At 35.2% G+C, this 18,618-nt stretch overlaps 1 protein-coding gene across 7 annotated transcripts in view; it reads right to left on the reverse strand.

Annotated features, from left to right (window-relative positions):
* The window catches only part of tcf7 (transcription factor 7), a 68,701-nt gene that overhangs the window by 13,534 nt on the left and 36,549 nt on the right, over positions 1–18,618 (reverse strand). For 4 of the 7 annotated variants that reach the window (XM_056446997.1, XM_056447000.1, XM_056446999.1 and 1 more), the window contains exons 4-6: positions 11,222–11,336; positions 4,096–4,174; positions 1,341–1,427 (exon numbers count right to left, since the gene is read on the reverse strand). In XM_056446997.1, coding sequence (XP_056302972.1) covers positions 1,341–1,427; positions 4,096–4,174; positions 11,222–11,336 — 281 coding nt within the window. The remainder of the gene's footprint in view (positions 1–1,340; positions 1,428–4,095; positions 4,175–11,221; positions 11,337–18,618) is intronic. The other 3 variants (XM_056447003.1, XM_056447002.1, XM_056447004.1) reach the window with 1 other exon arrangement.

An 18,618-nucleotide genomic window follows, 5' to 3' on the forward strand; every position in this document is an offset into this window, starting at 1 on the left:
ACACAGACAAAATCAACAATAAATACATCAATAAAAATATTAAAATCAGTCTACAGAGGGTGTAAATCAGTTCATCCCTCACAGATCTCTCTTTTAACCCAAGAATGGCTCAGGAAAATAAATAAACAAATAAATAAATAAAAAATAAAATAAATATAAATAAAAACAAATAAATAAATATAAATAAATAATTAAAAAATAAATAAATATAAATAAAAATAAAACAAATAAATAAAAATAAATAAATAAAAACAAAAAATAAATATAAATAAATAAATATAAACAAATAAATAAACAAATAAAAATAAATAAACAAATAAAAATAAAAAAATAAAAAATAAAAATATATAAATAAATAAATAATAAATAAATAAATAAATATAAATAAATAAATACAAATAAATAAATATAAATAAATAAATATAAACAAATAAATAAACAAATAAAAATAAAAAAATAAAAAAATATATATAAATAAATACATAATAAATAAATAAATAAAAATAAATAAATAAATACAAATAAATAAATACCAGTTCGGTTCCTTGAGGTCCTCCACACATTTAAAGAGCCTTTACACAGGGAAACATTATAGTTTTATGATAAACTATATATTGCTTATATACTTTCTCAAACATCCCCATACTGTTCCAGCACTGAGCTTTATGTTTAATTCAGGTAATGAGCAGCCTGACTGTACTTCTGGAAAAGTAATGATTCATTTCATTCATTCATTCATTTTCTTTTCAGCTTAGCCTCTTTAATAATCCAGGGTCGCCACAGCGGAATGAACCGCCAATTTATCCAGCATGTTTTTAACGCAGCGGATGCCCTTCCAGCTGCAACCCATCACTGGGAAACACTCATTTAATGAACCGTATCATTCCAAGCAGAACATGCGGATGAGAAGCTTCTCTCTGCATTTACCATGTTTTTACCTCAGTTTACTACTTTAGGAGAATGTTGATCATTTGCATCTACAGAACATGTACGGTCTCGAACTCTTACACACTCAGACTGTTTGCTATGTGGAATACAATCCTTCAGAACGCAGATTAAACCTTATAATTCCAGAGAGATGAGATGTGTATAATATAAATATAATAAATAGGCAACATTAATCAGGCTGACCCTGACCCTGTGGGCTGAAGGTAAATGAAGCTTTTCTGTGACTGTGTGAAGGCTGAACACTCATAGCAGGATGATCCAGTGTGTGTGTGTGTGTGTGAACTGCGGGTTTGAGCTGCACAGATGCGTCCAGTGGAGCTGAAGCTGAAGCCGGCTGCGGACACACACACAGATGCTGAAGCCGGCTGCGTCAGATCAACACACTACTGTACCTGGGGTAAGATGAGCCGCTCTGCAGGCCGGAGGAGAAGGGCTGTCTGAAGCCGCAGGAGGGCAGGGGGTACACAGGCTGATTGGGCCTGCGGGCGGGTCGGGACACTGTTAGGAGCTTTTACAACACTGCAAACACACGGAGCGTGCGGAGACGCCACTGTCTGCGCGCCAGACTCAAACTACAGCTGACATTTGGGTTTCTTACATCAGCGCTTCCCATGGTGAAGCTCAGGCAGCGCTTCAACTGGTCAAAGCTCTTAGGGAGTCCCACAAACAACACCCACAACATGCAGATAATAAGCCGACAGGTTTTTTCCTAGTGGATTTCGACCCCTGAGGTGTTCACGGTACATTGAAGACACAGTAGCAGCATCAGATGCAGCAGGATAAACTTTCTGACACCTTTACAGCCCTGACGTAGAGTAAAGATCAATACAGGACACCACTGAACATGGAGGATGATCTCAGAGTCTCCAAAATTACACCAGGAATAGACGTATTAGTGTGTGTGTGTGTGTGTGTGTGTACATTGCGTGTCTCCTATATAGACCCTCTATAATAATAACTGAAATGAGAAAGCATTGAATAATAACACAATCATATAATGATGAATTCATCTATGTTTGTGAAAGACTTGTCAGCTTCTGGGTGAATCTAGAAGCGCAGGCACATTTCACATCTCCAGGATAAACCTTGGGTTGTTTTTCAGAAACATTAAAATGTGAATATTCAGAATAATTACACTAATTAGAGCTCAAGTTCTCTCTAAAACAGGCTGTATTTATATTTCTTCTTGAGAATAGTCATTTAAAAGCTCCACATTATCCCTGTTTTTGCCTGTCTCAGCCTCCTGAATCACACACTCCGCTTCAGTTTCCAGCAAATCAGTCAAAGTCAGTCAGATTGTGGTCTTTGTGTGTGTTTACTCTGGTAAATTAACAAAACAAACAGATGAAACAGCTATTTCTGGATTATTTGTACTTTCAGTGATAAAAAACAAACAAAAAACACATCTAGTGTGCGTCTCTGCGTTCTGCTTCACTTTGGTACACTGGTTATAATAAGGCAGAACAATTGCTGCGCTCCAGTTCGAGTACTATCTGTCCTGAATAGTACTGAAGAGTAGAGTCAGTGTGTGACAATATTATTCAGCTGTAAGCAGATTTCCTTCGTATAACATTGTAAATGGATGCTGCAAAATATTGTACAAAACTATAATTACAATTACTGAATTATATTGTAATGTTTTAGAAGAGTTATTATTGTTGTAGACCCTCATAGATATTATTATTATTATCATTATCATTATTATTATTATTAATAGTAGTAGAATTTTATTAAAGCCCATTTATAAAATAGTAATGTAGTAGGTCAAGTGCAACTGTAAATCATTTTACCAGTCTTGACTCCCCCAATCTTTCTCAGGTGCATCTTCCCAGAATTTGTTGGTTGCATCAATTAAAAAGTTTAAAGTAGGTTAAACTGTGCTTTTACATGGGTAAAATGTTCAATTAAAGGTCTGAAGCTGGAAATGGAAATAAAATGTTATCTTATTGGTAGATCTTGCCTTACAGCAAGGCTGAGGTTAGGGTTCTTGGACCTTAAAAGTTTGGCAGCAGTTGCTCTAGAACAGGGGTAGGGAACCTACTGTACGGCTCAGGGGCCATGTGTGGCTCTTTCACCAAAAATATGTGGCTCTCCACCGGTCTCTCTTCAGTAATATTTTAAAGTTTAATAAAATCATAACAGTGACTAGAAATCAGTTTCCTATTGAAAAGACAATTGCAATTCCCTTTATATCACAATTTTACAGCAAAATAAATAAAAACTCAGCAGCATACAATAAAGGGACATTTCAACTAATGCTCACGTCTGTCTGGCCCTGTGCTTTAACTTGAATTGTGACACCAATTCATTCATGAGTGGCGAAAGCAAAAAGAAAAAACTATTCTATAACAATTCTATTATTTTTGAGTTGTTCATGGACATAACTGAAGGATTTGTTTATAAATCAATAAACTATATATATATATATATAAAAGGTTTTGATATTTACACACACCCTAATGGCTCTTTAAAAAATGTATTAAAGATTGTTTAATTCTTCATTTAAGCTGCTAGTTGATAAAAACAGAGGTGTTTTCAAATGTCCAAATCAGTCAGACAGGTATTCAGCAGATCTTTAAGCTTTTTTGTTTTATTGATTGTATTTAATAAGCAATACAATCATTGTGGGTCGGTTCGCAATAGCTATACTCTACTATTAGATTACAGTACGGCCCCAAAATGTTTCAGCTTTGGGCCCCCGAATGTACAGGGCCAGCCCTGGTCAAACCAACCAGTCACGAGCAAATAAGTCTATCAAAATCAGACAAAAAAGAAAGAAAAAAAAAAACACACACACACACACATATATACATATACACACACTTTCCCCCAATCTTCAGTAGGTTTTCGCTTTATTCTAAGCTGACAATTACAGTGTAATATTAGCAGTAGCTCAGTACATTACATTAGCACATGTCCTTCCTCTATGGCTGAAGCTAGAATGTGGGTGAGCTTTACTTCCATGTAATTATGCATAATTAATTGTCACTACAATAGCGAGTGCACAGAACATGTGTAATTACGTCAGCTTAAATTAAAGTGTTACCACAGAAAGAAACTCAGACAAGGGGAAGTGACGGCCATGTTTAGACATTCGTCTGAAGTGTGTGTTTAAAGGGGAGCTTTCTGACGTGTTGAGACTCTTACCAGTTCATGGAGGGCGTGATCTGACCCTGAGGCAGCGAGTAGAAACCCGAAATCTCCTGCGTCTGATGTCTGTGAACACCTGCAGGAAAACACACACAGGAAAACCACACATGATCACTCACATGGGAACCTGCTATCAGCCGGCCGGAGGTCAGAGGTCAAACACAGAGAAACACACAGATTCCCACACTTCATAATCAAGCTCTGTCCAAAATCACACACGTATACTATTTATACTGCAAGATGTCGGAGAATAGTGCAGAAGAAGAGCATTCACACTGACAGCACTTTAAAGTGCACATGATAAGTGAAGATTCACAAACTGATTTCGAGAGGAGCACGTGATGGTGCAGGTCTCTCATCTACAATCATTAATAAGCCAATCAGATTCATTCAAACTTACTATAAGTAGCCCAGCTATAATGACTCCCTTATCTTCATTTGTCGAAGAAACCCCCAATCCACCCCATCTCCCTTTACCACTCGAGAACTACCTGATCTCGAACTCCTCCTTACACAGTCAATCAACCAGGCGGGAGCCCTGGGCTCAATTATCTCCGAGCTCAGGGTTCTCTCCCGGGACAGCATGCCAAACCTGCTACCATTGTCAAACAATATCCAAGTGTCAACTCTTGAAACTACCCATATTGATTGTGTCGGCTCACATTGCCAGGTCTGTGCTGATCAACTCATCTGTTAAGATAAATCATTAAGACAGAAACAATAGTTTGCCCTTCTCACCTTTACTGCACTTCCTACTGTTCTCTGAGTTTACCAACTACATACTGAGAAACCCAGACATGTGAAGAGTCTATTCTATCATCTGTAGTTTTCTTGTGTCTCGTATATTGCCTCCTTGTTTAACTTTTTTTTTTTCCACATCCCGACGTTGGCAGGTGTAGTGCAGTTTAATGCAACACATCCTGGCTAATGACTTCTATACTCAATATATTTTCTAATAGGGATGCCCTGATATGACTTTTTTCAATCATTTGCATACAGTACAGCTATAGGCTGATTTTTACTATTCGTTTTTTAACATCAGTAACATTTATTAAACCTACACTCTCAGAAATAAAGATACGCGAGCTGTCACTGAGGTGGTACCTTTTCAAAAGGTAAACAATTGTACCTAAAGGTCCATATTAATACCTCAAGGGTACATATTAGTACCTATACAGTACAAAAGTGTTCCTCTTAAAATGTTTAGGTACTAATATATACTTAAGGTATCAATATAAACCCTTCAAGTACAAACGTGTACCATTTCAAACGGTACCACCCCAGTGACGGCTCTCATACCTTCATTTCTGAGAGTGTTTAATAGAAGAAACCCATAGCATGAAGTTCAGGACACACTTTATTTTGATGTTGAATTAAGTTGCATCTACATGCCAACTAACTCTCATTAGATTAGAAGTAGACGGTTAGGGATAGGGTTAATGTAAGCTGACATGTTCTTCTAAAGTTTCCTATAGTCAGTTAAATGTGTGTTGAAGGAGCAGAATCAGCAAATATTAAGCAGACAGTCTACTAATACTCAAATGGCCCATCAAAATAAAGAGTTACCCAAGATCACCCTATTTACAGTTAAGTGCATCAAACACACGCACGCACGCACACACGCACACACACACACACACACACTTATTGGATATGTCATCATTTAACCTTTATAAACAGGACAGAGTTCTATTTTATTGGAGAGGGGCCAAACATAGTTATTCAGACTTGACATTTAAAGGGACAACACAGGCAAAAATGTCAATTGTGTCATCATTTCCTGCACTTGTTCAAACCTGTTTGAGTTTCTTTCTTCTGTTGAACACAAAGGAAGATACTCTGAAGAATGCTGGAAAAACAGCCACTGACTCCCATAGTAGAAACCAAACAATGCTATGGATGTATTTCCCAGCATTCCTCAGTACGTCTTCTTTCGTGTTCAACAGGAGAAAGAAACTCAAAGTACTTGAGAAATCTTTTATTGTGGTTCAATATTTACAGATAGTTTAATTAGGTGCTCACACTACTTCTGATTTATCAAAACGTTTGACATTCAGATCACTAGTTCGAGTCCCGGCTGGGTCAGTTGGTGTTTCTGTGCAGTAATATCAATATATCAACTTATTGTGCAATATCTGGAGATGACCTCAATCATTTGAGCTGTTGCAATATATATTTACAAATTCACAAGTAACGTTACGGCCATTTTAGAATGACATTTACATTCTACCTCACTGCTGTCAACGCTTATAATTGGGAATTCACCTAATAGGACATTTAATAATGTATATAATAGGACATTTAATAGTGAGTATATATAACAGGACATTTAATAGTGAGTATATATAATAGGACATTTACCTTTTTAACAGCAAATTATAGAGCCTAAATTAACTCAAGAATGATCCATATTTTTAAGTGTTTATGGATATTATCTGCATTAATATGCTGTTAAATAATCATTACATAATCAGTGGCATAAAATGATCTCAACATGATATTATCGCAACAACTTCTATGCCAATACATCGCACACCAAGCATTCCTTATTGAGACATTGGTTTTTGTTTGTGTGTGTTTTTGTGCGCCGTCTTCACGATATGTCAGGACTCAAAGCTGCTGTTTCTTATCTCGGGGAAACTTTCAGTCACGATTCCTTTAAGCATCTACAGATGTTTGTCTACAGAAATGCCTGAACAGAAATGAAAACGAGAGCCAGATGAGTCAGTAGGAGCCGGAGATGAGTGTGAGATTATACTGAGCCCAGTTTGAGATGCAGATGAGAAACATCTGAAAATAACACTACTGTTATACACACACAACAACTGCGGTTTCTCTTTCTTCTGGTGAGCTCCTCATTGCTGAAGCAGAGAGTTATTTAAGTTAAAGAGGTCATGAGAACTGAGAAATCAACATTCCCTTGATCTTCTGACATCTACAAGGGCTTTGTACAGAAATAAAACCATTGGGGAACTTTCAGAACGTTAAACTTTCTCATTACTCTAAAAACAACTGATGTTGAAGCCACTTTTACATCACTCCGCCCCTGTGTCTAAACTCCGCCTTCACAGAAGATCATTTCCCCACTTCAACATCACTGATTAACTCCGCCCACTGATTATCATGTAACAGTGTCTAAACTCCACCCACTAATTATGCAAGTGTCTAAACTCCACCCACTGATTATTATTATGTAAGACTTTAAACTCCAACCACTGATTAATTATGCAAGTGTCTTAACTCCACCCACTGATTATCATGTTACAGTGTCTAAACTCCACCCACTCATTATTATGCAAGTGTCTTAACTCCACCCACTGATTATCATGTTACAGTGTCTAAACTCCACCCACTGATTATCATGCAAGTGTCTTAACTCCACCCACTGATTATTATTAGGCATGTCTAAACTCTGCCCACTGATTATTTTTATGCAAGTGTTTAAACTCCACCCACTGATTATTATGTAAGTTTAAACTCCACCCACTAATTATTATGCAAGTGTCTAAACTCTGCCCACTGATTATTATTATGTAAGTGTTGAAACTCCACCCACTGATTCTCATGTAATAGTGTCTAAACTCCACCCACTAATTATTATTATTATTATTTAATAGTATCTAAACTCCTCCACAGAAGATAATTTCCCACTTCTACATCATTGATTAACTCCGCCCACTGATTTGTAATAGTCTAAACCCCGCCTCCACAGAAGATCCAAACAAACTTCTACATCACCATTTAGCTCCGCCTACTTTTTCACACTGCAGTAGGTAAATAATGACCATTATGCTGTGCTTAATTTGTAAATTGCGAGGTCCCGGAACAGAGAGGGGTAACAGATCCGGCCTGTTACCAGAGGAGGGAGTGGTGTTGACGACGAAAGTGAAGAGGATTGGGGAGTTATGACAGCAAGTGAAGGGTGGGGCGGGAGTGTGTGTGAGGATGAGTAAAATGAGGTGCCGGATCAGATTTCAGAGGCACAAATTAAGCCCTGCTATCATGTAAAACAGGGGTGTCCATACTCTGTCCTCGAGGGCCGGTGTCTTGCACAGTTTAGCTCCAACCTCCTTTAACACACCTGTCTGGAAGTTTCTAGTACACCTAGACAGCTTGATTAGCTGGTTCAGGTGTGTTTTATAGGGATTGGAACTCAAATATGCAGGACACCGGCCCTTCAGGACCGAGTTTCAGCACCCCTGATGTAAAATAAAGTGTGGCTAAACTCCGCCTCCACAGAAGAAACACCCACTTCTGTTTAGCTCCGCCCACTGAGTGAAGCTGATGTACTTAAATAAACAGAGAAATGAACACCGGTGATTTCTGTGACAAAACCAAACGATAAAAGACTCTGTAGTCTCCTGACAGTAGGAGAGAGGGGATGACCTTCCAGACGTGTGAGCAAATCTGCAGTAAATTAAGACTGTTGAATTTTCAGACTGTAAATGAAGAGTGATGAGTGAGAAACTGTTGAAATAAAAATACAGAATTGATCAATAATTATCAAATACACAATGTTTTTCCTTTGGTTGGTTATTATTATTATTATTATGATTAGTATTAGTTATTATTATTATTATTATTATTATTATTAGGTATTATTATGATTATTATTAGTTATTATTATCAATATTATTATTATTATTATCATTAATAAACCGGAAAACCAGAGCACCCAAAGGTGCAAACTCCACACAGAAACGCCAACTGACACAGCCGGGACTCAAACCAGCAACTTTCTTTCTGTGAGGCCACAGTGCTAACCACTAAGCCACTGTGTCGCCTTTAAACTGTGGTCTAATAGCTCTTAAATAATAAACCCTATTTTTCCTCCATCGAAACACTGAGAGCGCTGCAGACTGAAGACGAAAGCTGAATGTGAATGCAGAAGTGAAATTGATCAGAGGTCTGAGATGACTGGACCAGAAAACACCAACACACACACACACAGACGCAGACATAGGGTCAAACGTTCAGCACACACTCCAGCACTGCTGCAAATGTCAGAATGAAAAGCCTGCTCTGAGCTGTCAGTATTAAAATATAGTCAAGATTAAGGGATGATAATAAAAGCCGTTCTGTAAATGAAGAGATAGCAATCTGCTCATCAAATGTGTAAAATCTAGAGGTGTGAAGGACTGTGGCAAAGCACAGACATCTCTAGTGTCTCTGGGCCAAACTGATGCCTAAACAGGGTCTTTAATATGTCCAGCAGATTAAGATCAGGAATACTTCATACATATCTGAACTGTTGTTACACAGGAGACATGTTAATGGCATTATAAATGATGCTGTATTACAATTGGTTTGAAAATATTAATGCTAAATAATATTGTTGGAAAATATTAATAATAAAAACATAATATCTGATGCATATTGCTTTGTGTTGTTGTGTTGTTTAACTACAGAAGATTTAATAAATGTGTGTTGGGTCACTGCTGATCGAGATTCAACCACTGCCATCTTCTGAAAACTGAACTTCTCTAAATAAATGACCATATTTAGTCTCACTGTTTATTAAGTGGGCTTAACTTCTAGGTACAGCAATCAAAAAATAAGTGCAGTGGACTTACTGTGTTCATTCATTCACATAGAACTTAATATGCATTACAATAGATCAAATCAGCAGTGAATCAGTAGAAAATCAGGAGTGAATCAGAAGTGAATCTGCAGTGAATCAGAAATGAATCAACAGTAGAGAAACTGTAGAGAATCAAGAGTGAATCAGCAAAGAACCAGCAGTGAATCATTGTGAATCAGCAGAGATTGGCCAGTAAATTAGCAGAGAATCAGGAGTGAATCCGAAGTGAATCAACAGTAGAGAAACTGTAGAGAATCAAGAGTGAATCAGCAGTGAATCAGAAGTGAATCAGTAGAAAATCAGGAGTGAATCATAAGTGAATCTGCAGTGAATCAGAAATGAATCAACAGTAGAGAAACTGTGGAGAATCAAGAGTGAATCAGCAAAGAAAAAGCAGTGAATCAAGTGTGAATCAGCAGAGATTGGCCAGTAAATTAGAAGAGAATCAGAAGTGAATCAACAGTAGAGAAACTGTAGAGAATCAAGAGTGAATCAGCAGTGAATCAGAAGTGAATCAGTAGAAAATCAGGAGTGAATCATAAGTGAATCTGCAGTGAATCAGAAATGAATCAACAGTAAAGAAACTGTGGAGAATCAAGAGTGAATCAGCAAAGAAAAAGCAGTGAATCAAGTGTGAATCAGCAGAGATTGGCCAGTAAATTAGAAGAGAATCAGAAGTGAATCAACAGTAGAGAAACTGTAGAGAATCAAGAGTGAATCAGCAGAGATTTGCCAGTAAATTAGCAGAGAATCAGGAGTGAAACAGAAGCAAATCAGCAATGAATCAACAGTAGAGAAACTGTAGGCAATCAGCAGTGAATCAGAAGTTTATCAACAGAAGAGAATCAAGAGTGAATCAGCAGAGAATCAGCAGTGAATCAGTGTGAATCAGCAGAGATTGACCAGTAAATTAGCAGAGAATTAGGAGTGAATCAGAAACGAATCAGCAGTAGAGAAACAATAAAGGATCAGTAGAGAATCAGAAGTGAATCAGAAGAAAATAAGGAGTGAATCAGCAGAGAATAGGCAGTGAATCATAAGTGAATCAGCAGTAAATCAGAAGTGAATCAGTAGAGAGTCAGTAGTGAATCAGAAGTGAATCTACAGAGAATCACAAGCGAATTACAAGCGAATTAGTGGTGAATCAGTTGAGAATCAGGGGTGAATCAGCAAAGATTTACCAGGAAATCAGCAGAGAATCAGGAGTAAATCAGAAGTGAATCATCAGTAGGGAAACAGTAGAGAATCAGAAGTCAATCAGAAGTGAATCATCAGTAGGGAAACAGTAGAGAATCAGAAGTCAATCAGAAGTGAATCAGCAGAGAATTTGAAGTGAATCAGTAGAAAATAAGGAGTAAATCAGCAGTGAATCAGAAGTGAATTAGTAGAGGAACAGAAGTGTATCAGAAGTGAATCACCAGTGAATCAGCACAGAATCAGAAGTGAATCAGCAGAAAGTTCAGGGGATATCTGCTGATTCACTGTTAGCTCTCAGCTGAATCTGTGTGTGTGTGTGTGTGTGTGCGTGTGTGTGTTTTGTACCTGGTTTCTGTCCTCCGTCTGTGGGCATGTGTGTGGGACTGGGGTTGAAGTGTTCATACGGCAGCAGAGGCGTCAGCGGATGCATGCCCTGCTGGACCACCGACACCTTGTTGGACTGAAACACACACACACACACACACACACTGGTCAGTTGGAGAGTGATGCTGAATGCATTTGCTGGTGAATCAATAGGGAGGAGGCTGGATTTGATCGATCCTCTTTGATGATCAAGGCCAGCAGCACAAGAGCTTGTTTGCTTTCATGTCTGTGTTTACAAATGGCCTTCAATAACTCATGTGAAACTCGCGCGCGCTAATGCTAACAGCATGTTGTTTGACGTGACGTGTGGCTGCGGCGGCGGCTGAAGTAGCTGCATTTCTTGGCCAAACTTCTGACTGTGGAGCCTTTCATATCGGCCTCTTTTCATCTGAGCACTGCATGTGTGTGTGTGTGTGTGTGTGTGTGTGTGTGAGAGAGAGAGATGTTTAGCTAGCATTTCCTAAACCATGTGTGCAAACACTCATGCTAAACACACTTTTCATTCATTATACACTTATTTGCTATTATGCAGTTTCTGTGGTGTATAAACTCAGATGTGTGTGTGTGTGTGTGTGTGTAGAAGAAGAATGTTGATAATAATAATAATAATAATAAATAATAATAATAATGATGAACAAATAATACTACTACTACTACTAATTATAATAATGGTGTTGTTGACAATGATAATAATAAAAATATTTAATAATAATAATAAACAATAGCAACAACAACAAATAATAATAAAATAAATACATAAATAATGATGATGTTGATAATAAAATTAATAATAAAATAAATAATAATAATAAAATACATAAATAATAATGATGATGTTAATAATAAAAATAATTATTAACAATAATAATAATAATAATAATAATAATAATAAAATACATAAATAATAATGATGATGTTAATAATAAAAATTATTAATAATAATAATAATAATAATAATAATAATAAAATACATAAATAATAATGATGATGTTGATAGTAAAAATTTATAATAATAATAATAATAATAAAATACATAAATAATAATGATGATGTTGATAATAAAAATTATTATTAATAATAATAATAATAATAATAATAATAATAATAATAATAATAATAATAATAATAATAATAATAAAATACATAAATAATAATGATGATGTTGATAATAAAAATTATTATTAATAATAATAATAATAATAATAATAATAATAATAAAATACATAAATAATAATGATGATGTTGATAGTAAAAATTAATAATAATAATAATAATAATAATAAAATACATAAATAATAATGATGATGTTGATAATAAAAATTTATAATAATAATAATAATAATAATAATAATAAAATTAATAATAATAAAAATAAATAATAAAATAAATAAATAATAATAATAATGATGATGCTGAAAATAAAAATTTATAATAATAATAAAATACATAAATAATAATGATGATGTTGATAATAAAAAGAAACACTGCTACAACTACTACTAATAATAGTGTTGTTGACGATGATAACAATAATAAAAATAAATATTAATTCACAATAATAATAAAGATAACATCAATAATCCTTTGTGGCTCTTGTTATGTGTGTTTAAAGTGAACTCTGCTGTAGGACAGCACAGAAGCTCTTCAGCTGATCGTGATAGTCCAGCGTTTTCCCAAAACAGAGCTAAAAAATCCATTTAGCAGCAATTCATATGGCATCAAACAAACATGTCAATCGTACATCAGAGCACAAAGCAGCGTTCGCATGCGTTTCTGTCCTTTTATCCCGCATTTCTGGAGGGATCAGAGCTTTAACACTGACCAGCAGCATCTAATGTATGCTCAGCCTTTAGAAACCCAAGTGCTTGTGTGTTTTGAAGCGGAAATTAAAGCTCCCTTTGAGTGTCACATCTTTAATCTCCTGTTTGTTTGAGCGCTGATGTGTTTGAATGGGACTCAATCATCATTTTACACACTATTGATGTGGTCAAGAAGGCTGAATCAGATTAACCTATAATAATAATAGTGAGTGATGGTTCGAGCCGGCTTCATAATGCTGAGGTTTTGTACACATAAACAGGCTTATCGCTTAACTTACAGGCCAAAAGGTCAAAGGAGAGTTTAGCTTTCTGAGACGTCAGTGTATCATCCTCGAAGTTTCAGAGGTCAGAACGCTGAGGTTGCTCTAAAACCAGCTCGCACTGAAAACAATGATGTCTGCAGATCTGTTGCAATCAATTTATCTGTGCTGAATTTAAATGATTTAATAATATTCAACTTCATTTGTTTGTTCAAATTCAGCCTAAATAATTCGTTTACAACCCTTACTGTAAAAACATTGGCAAATCCACGGGATCACCTGTGAATATTTTTCAGCTGACTGCATGCAGACTTTGCGTATGAAAGAACAGTAAATGAGGATGTTGCTTTGTTTTATATTTATAACCATGTTTAATTCTACATGTGTTATCCTTGCATGAGTAAAAACACATATTTCAGCATTTATTAGCAAGAATATTTCCAGTAGGTGCGACTCCTAATAAATCTGTACCTGCAGTGTTGTTACCGGCAAATACAGACGTGTTCATATGCAGGATAACCCTTCAATCATTTATTTTTCATATGTGAGAGAAGTGGCTCTGTGTGTCGATTAGCTTTGTTTTGGAGGAGTCCTTGTCAGAAGTTCATAAGCAATGGTCTTGAGTTGTTTGTTTACTGTTATTGGTTTATTCTAAGGTTCCTTTTGTTTTGTTTGACACGTCTTCATGACAGGACTGTACAGTTTAAAAATAAATACATAAATATACAAAACAAATATCTCAAGTTAAAAATAAGCAAATAAATAAGTAAATAAATAAACAATAAGTAAATAAGTAAACATGTAAATAAGTAAATATAAAATATGTAAAATATTAATACATATAAAAATTTACTTTTATAAATACGAATAAAAATAAAATATAAAAAATTAAAATAAATATAAAAAAATGATAATATAAATAAACTACTGAACAATGATTAATACAACGACTTCAAAATTGTATTTAGTGAAAGTGAAGCAAATAAAGAACAATGCATTTGAACACTATATTATTTATTTATTTTAGTTCATAGTGATTTTCTGATTAATCCGTCGACATTTTTGTGTGTGTGCACGATTCACAAGACGTTTTGTTCATTTAATTTGGCACAAATTTAATCCCATAAACTTTGTTTTTGTCAAATCTAATCCCGAACTGTGTTTAGTGAAAGAGATGCAACAAAAACGGTTGACTTTAAAGATGATATGACTGTTTCGCTATTTGGTTGGTTGATTTCGATGTTCAGAATAAATTTCTAATTCATCAATGTACATTTTGGCTTGGGAGTCTGGGAGTCATTTCAAAATGATATTAGCAAGAGTGAAGCCACGAAAACACTTCGTTTTAAGACGATATCAGTTTTTTTTGCTATTTAGTTGATAAATGAGAATAATCTAATCCCATAGACATTATTCTTGTCAAATCCAATCCCAAACTGCATTTAGTGAAAGTGAAGCAACAACAACAGTTTATTTATAGACGATATGACTGTTATCATTTAGTTTGCTGTGTTTTGTTCAGAGTGATTTTCTGATTCATCCGTCTACGTTTTTACATGCACCCAAACTAAATGTATGTGTGTGTGCTGTTTGATTAAACTACTTATTCAACATGAAACACAATTCAAGACTTTTCTGGACATCTTAACTGTTCAATCCACTTAAATTTGTAAAAACTAATCAGCAAACTCAATTCCTTCATGTTGTCCCAACAAATGTACATAAATGTATTGTCAAATGTCCACTTTTCTGTTTCACAACAGTTTTTGTTTATTTTATTTGGCACAAATCGAAACTCAAACTGCGTTTAGTGAAAGTGAAGCAATAAAAACAGTTGATCTGAAGACGATGTGACTGTTTTTGCTATTTAGTTTGTTCTTCATGTTCAGAGTTATTTTCTGATTCATCAGTCTACATTTTTGCACTCAAACATGTATGTTAGTATGCTGTTTGTTCAAACTACTTATTTAAAAGGAGCTGAAACTAAATTCAAGGCTTGTTTTGTTTAATCCAGTTAAATTTGTAAAATCTAATAAGCTAACTCAATTTCACCAGCATTTATTTATTTACAGTGTTTCAGAAACGTTTTGCTCATTTTATTTGGCACAAATCTATTCCCACACTGGGTTTAGCGACATTGAACTGAACAAATGTATTTATTTAAAGATGATATGACCTGTTTGGTATTTAGTTCACTCATTTTTATGTTCAGAATAATTTTCAGATTTAACAAATGTACATTACTGTGTTTCTCACCAAAGATTTATTTATTTTATCTGGCACTAATCTAATCCCATAGACTTTATTTTGTCAAATCTAATCCCAAACTGTGTTTAGCGAAAGTGAAGCAACAAAAACGACGTAGTTTAGCTACTTGATTATACTTTGATTCATGTTTATGTGCAGAGTGATCATCTGATTCATCAAACGTTCACTTTTCTAATGTTTCACAACAGTTTTGTTCATTTTATTTGGCACAAATCTAATCCCAAACACATTTGTTCTTGCATTTTGAGAAGCGTTTCGCTCCTGAAGCGTGTCTTCAGATTACTGTAACCCTCATAAAAGCTCCACTTCCTGCATGAGCGAAAGTGACACACGCAAATTTTCCACAGTGGTCTTATAAGGCTGTGCATCTATAACTATATATTCCTATCGTGTACGTGGGTTATTAGAATCGAGGTCATTTTGCAGAGCGGCTGAAATCCGCCTGTGGTGACACTGCGGAGGCTCGGATACGCCGCTACACAATCTGGAAATAATTCTGCCAGATCTCAACCATGGGGGAAAATGACTGCCACTTAGATGGAGGTTTGAGGCACTTCAAAGAGAACGCAGACATAACAACAGAGGCACATTTACACACACACACACACACACACACTCAACCCCCATCAACACACACACCTTCATCTCAGACCTGCACACGGACACTAACACAAGATGGTCACACTTCACAATAAGGTTGCATTAGGTAATGCATTTACTAACATAAACAAACAGTGAACGTTAGATGTATTACAGCATCTGTTCATGTTAGTTCGTGAAAATACACTCATTCATTGTTAGTTAACTGTTGTTAACCCACAGTGCATTAACTAATGTTAACTAGGATGAATTTGTATGTTAATAATGCATTAGTAAATATTAAACTATGATTAATAATGCCATACTAGGACTGTTCATAATTAGTTCATGTTAGTAAACACATTAACTCCTTAATTGTCAAGTTTACGTCACTTTTTTTTGCAATGAAATCCTAATTAAATATAACAATATCAGTGGAAAGGTCTTCCAAACGAATGCTTTACTAAATATCTTTATTGCATTTTAACTGCACACTCATAATACACAAATAAAAACAAAAACTTCAGTATTTTACATCAGTATTTATGACTTCTCTTCTAGTTTTTTGTTAGTATAGTGATATTAATAAATTAAAAACACATCTAATGTCACCCTACAACCTGTGGAAACATGTATGGTTAGATGTTTAAATCATAATATTGTAGTATATCAATAATGTAGTATAACTGTATATCATTTGTAAGCTTACAATTTCTACACTGTAAAAAAAAATTATGAACAATTAGTCCAGACAGCATGTGTTTTAGGTCATTGTAACTTATTTAGCTAAGTTAATCATGTTCTAACTTAATTTGATAAGTTAAGCAAGGTGTTTTAGGTCTGTTTGACATAATATAGGTTTAATGGACTCATAAGGTTAATTTGATTCAGCGTAAGGCGATCAGGATTTTATACAGTGTAGTTTCATTATCTGGTGACAGATTTGTTACTTAATTTGCAATAAGGATATTATTACTATAGCAATCCACGGGTTAAAGTTTGTTTAGATGTCTTTTAGAGGCTAAATTCAAATCAAATACCACTGACCTGGACATCTAGCTTTAATATTGTATGTTGGCATTACAAATATTATCAAAAAATACAGTTCATCCTTCGTATGGTCATCAATGTAAATTCAATGTCACCCAGTGGTCATGTTTGGTACTGCGGCCAAACTAAATCTTACTGAAAGCTCATTTTGAGATATCAAGTTCATATTTGGAATATAAATTTGTTTAGATGGTTAGCTTTTATTTTCTGTCAATTTTAGGCTATTTTTTTTCCATAAAGATAAAAGCCCCATTCTGACATCCGTCCTCTTTAAAATTAGCCCAAGTTTAAATCTACACATTAAAGTGTTGAAGATCATTTAAGTTGAACATATCTTTCTCATGTCTACAGCCATCATCATCATCATCTGTTCGCTGCTGTGGCTCTTTCTGTCCTTTCTGCTCCTTTTCCTTCTCTGTTTTTCAGTTCAATCAAATTCAGCCTGAAAAGCGCAACAGATTTATGACTGCAGTAATTGAGCTCATGTTTTCAGTGTAAAGTGGGATGTAATTCCTTATGGAGCAGATTAAATTGGCTGTAAAACACAAACATGTTTACTGATCTCAAATCTGAATGCACAGACATCTACAGCACAGCTAGTTAAACCACAAACACTTTCTGCATCTTTACAATATATAGAGTCAAAGTCAGAACTATCAGCCCCCCTGAATTATCAGCCCCCCTGTTTATTTTTACCCTAATTTCAGATTTCTTCAACACATTTCTGCACATAATAGTGTTAATAACTCATCTCTTTTCTCTTTGTCATGATGACAGTAAATAATATTAGACTAGATATTCTCCAAGACACTAGTATTCAGCTTAAAGTGACATTTAAAGGCTTTACTAGGGTAATTAGGTTAACTAGGCAGGTTAAGGTATTAGGGTATATGCCGAGCTAGTGTTGTTCCCATACTGATAAACCTCCGGTGACCTGTTATTGTAAGTTTTTTCTATTTTATACGATTCCTTTTACAGCATGGATGTTGTAATGTGATTAAAATACAATCAGTTTAATTGATTGGCATTCATTTAGTTGCTTAGGTGTAAAACGAGACAAAAATCCGTTTACTAGCACGCGCCCGTCAGAATCGGCAGGCTAGCGCAGAAGCTCCATTAAATATACTGGGGTAAAATAAATGCTCATATTATAAAGACATGGCGGGGGGAAATGTCATTTAATGCAGTGCTTCTGGTACAATCTGAGACCTACTTAATATTGGATATCACTCAGCCAGAGGAGATCGCTGATTACTAAAGAAAACAGACCTTAAATGCACCGATTTTGCAATGGTATACAGTTCACCGGAAGCGCTTAACCCAGGTTACTGGCAAATTAAAAGTCCTATTACCTATGACTATAACTATGGGCAAAGTGCTT

Source organism: Danio aesculapii, chromosome 21 (assembly GCF_903798145.1).
Source record: "Danio aesculapii chromosome 21, fDanAes4.1, whole genome shotgun sequence".
Taxonomy (NCBI): Eukaryota; Metazoa; Chordata; class Actinopteri; order Cypriniformes; family Danionidae; genus Danio; species Danio aesculapii.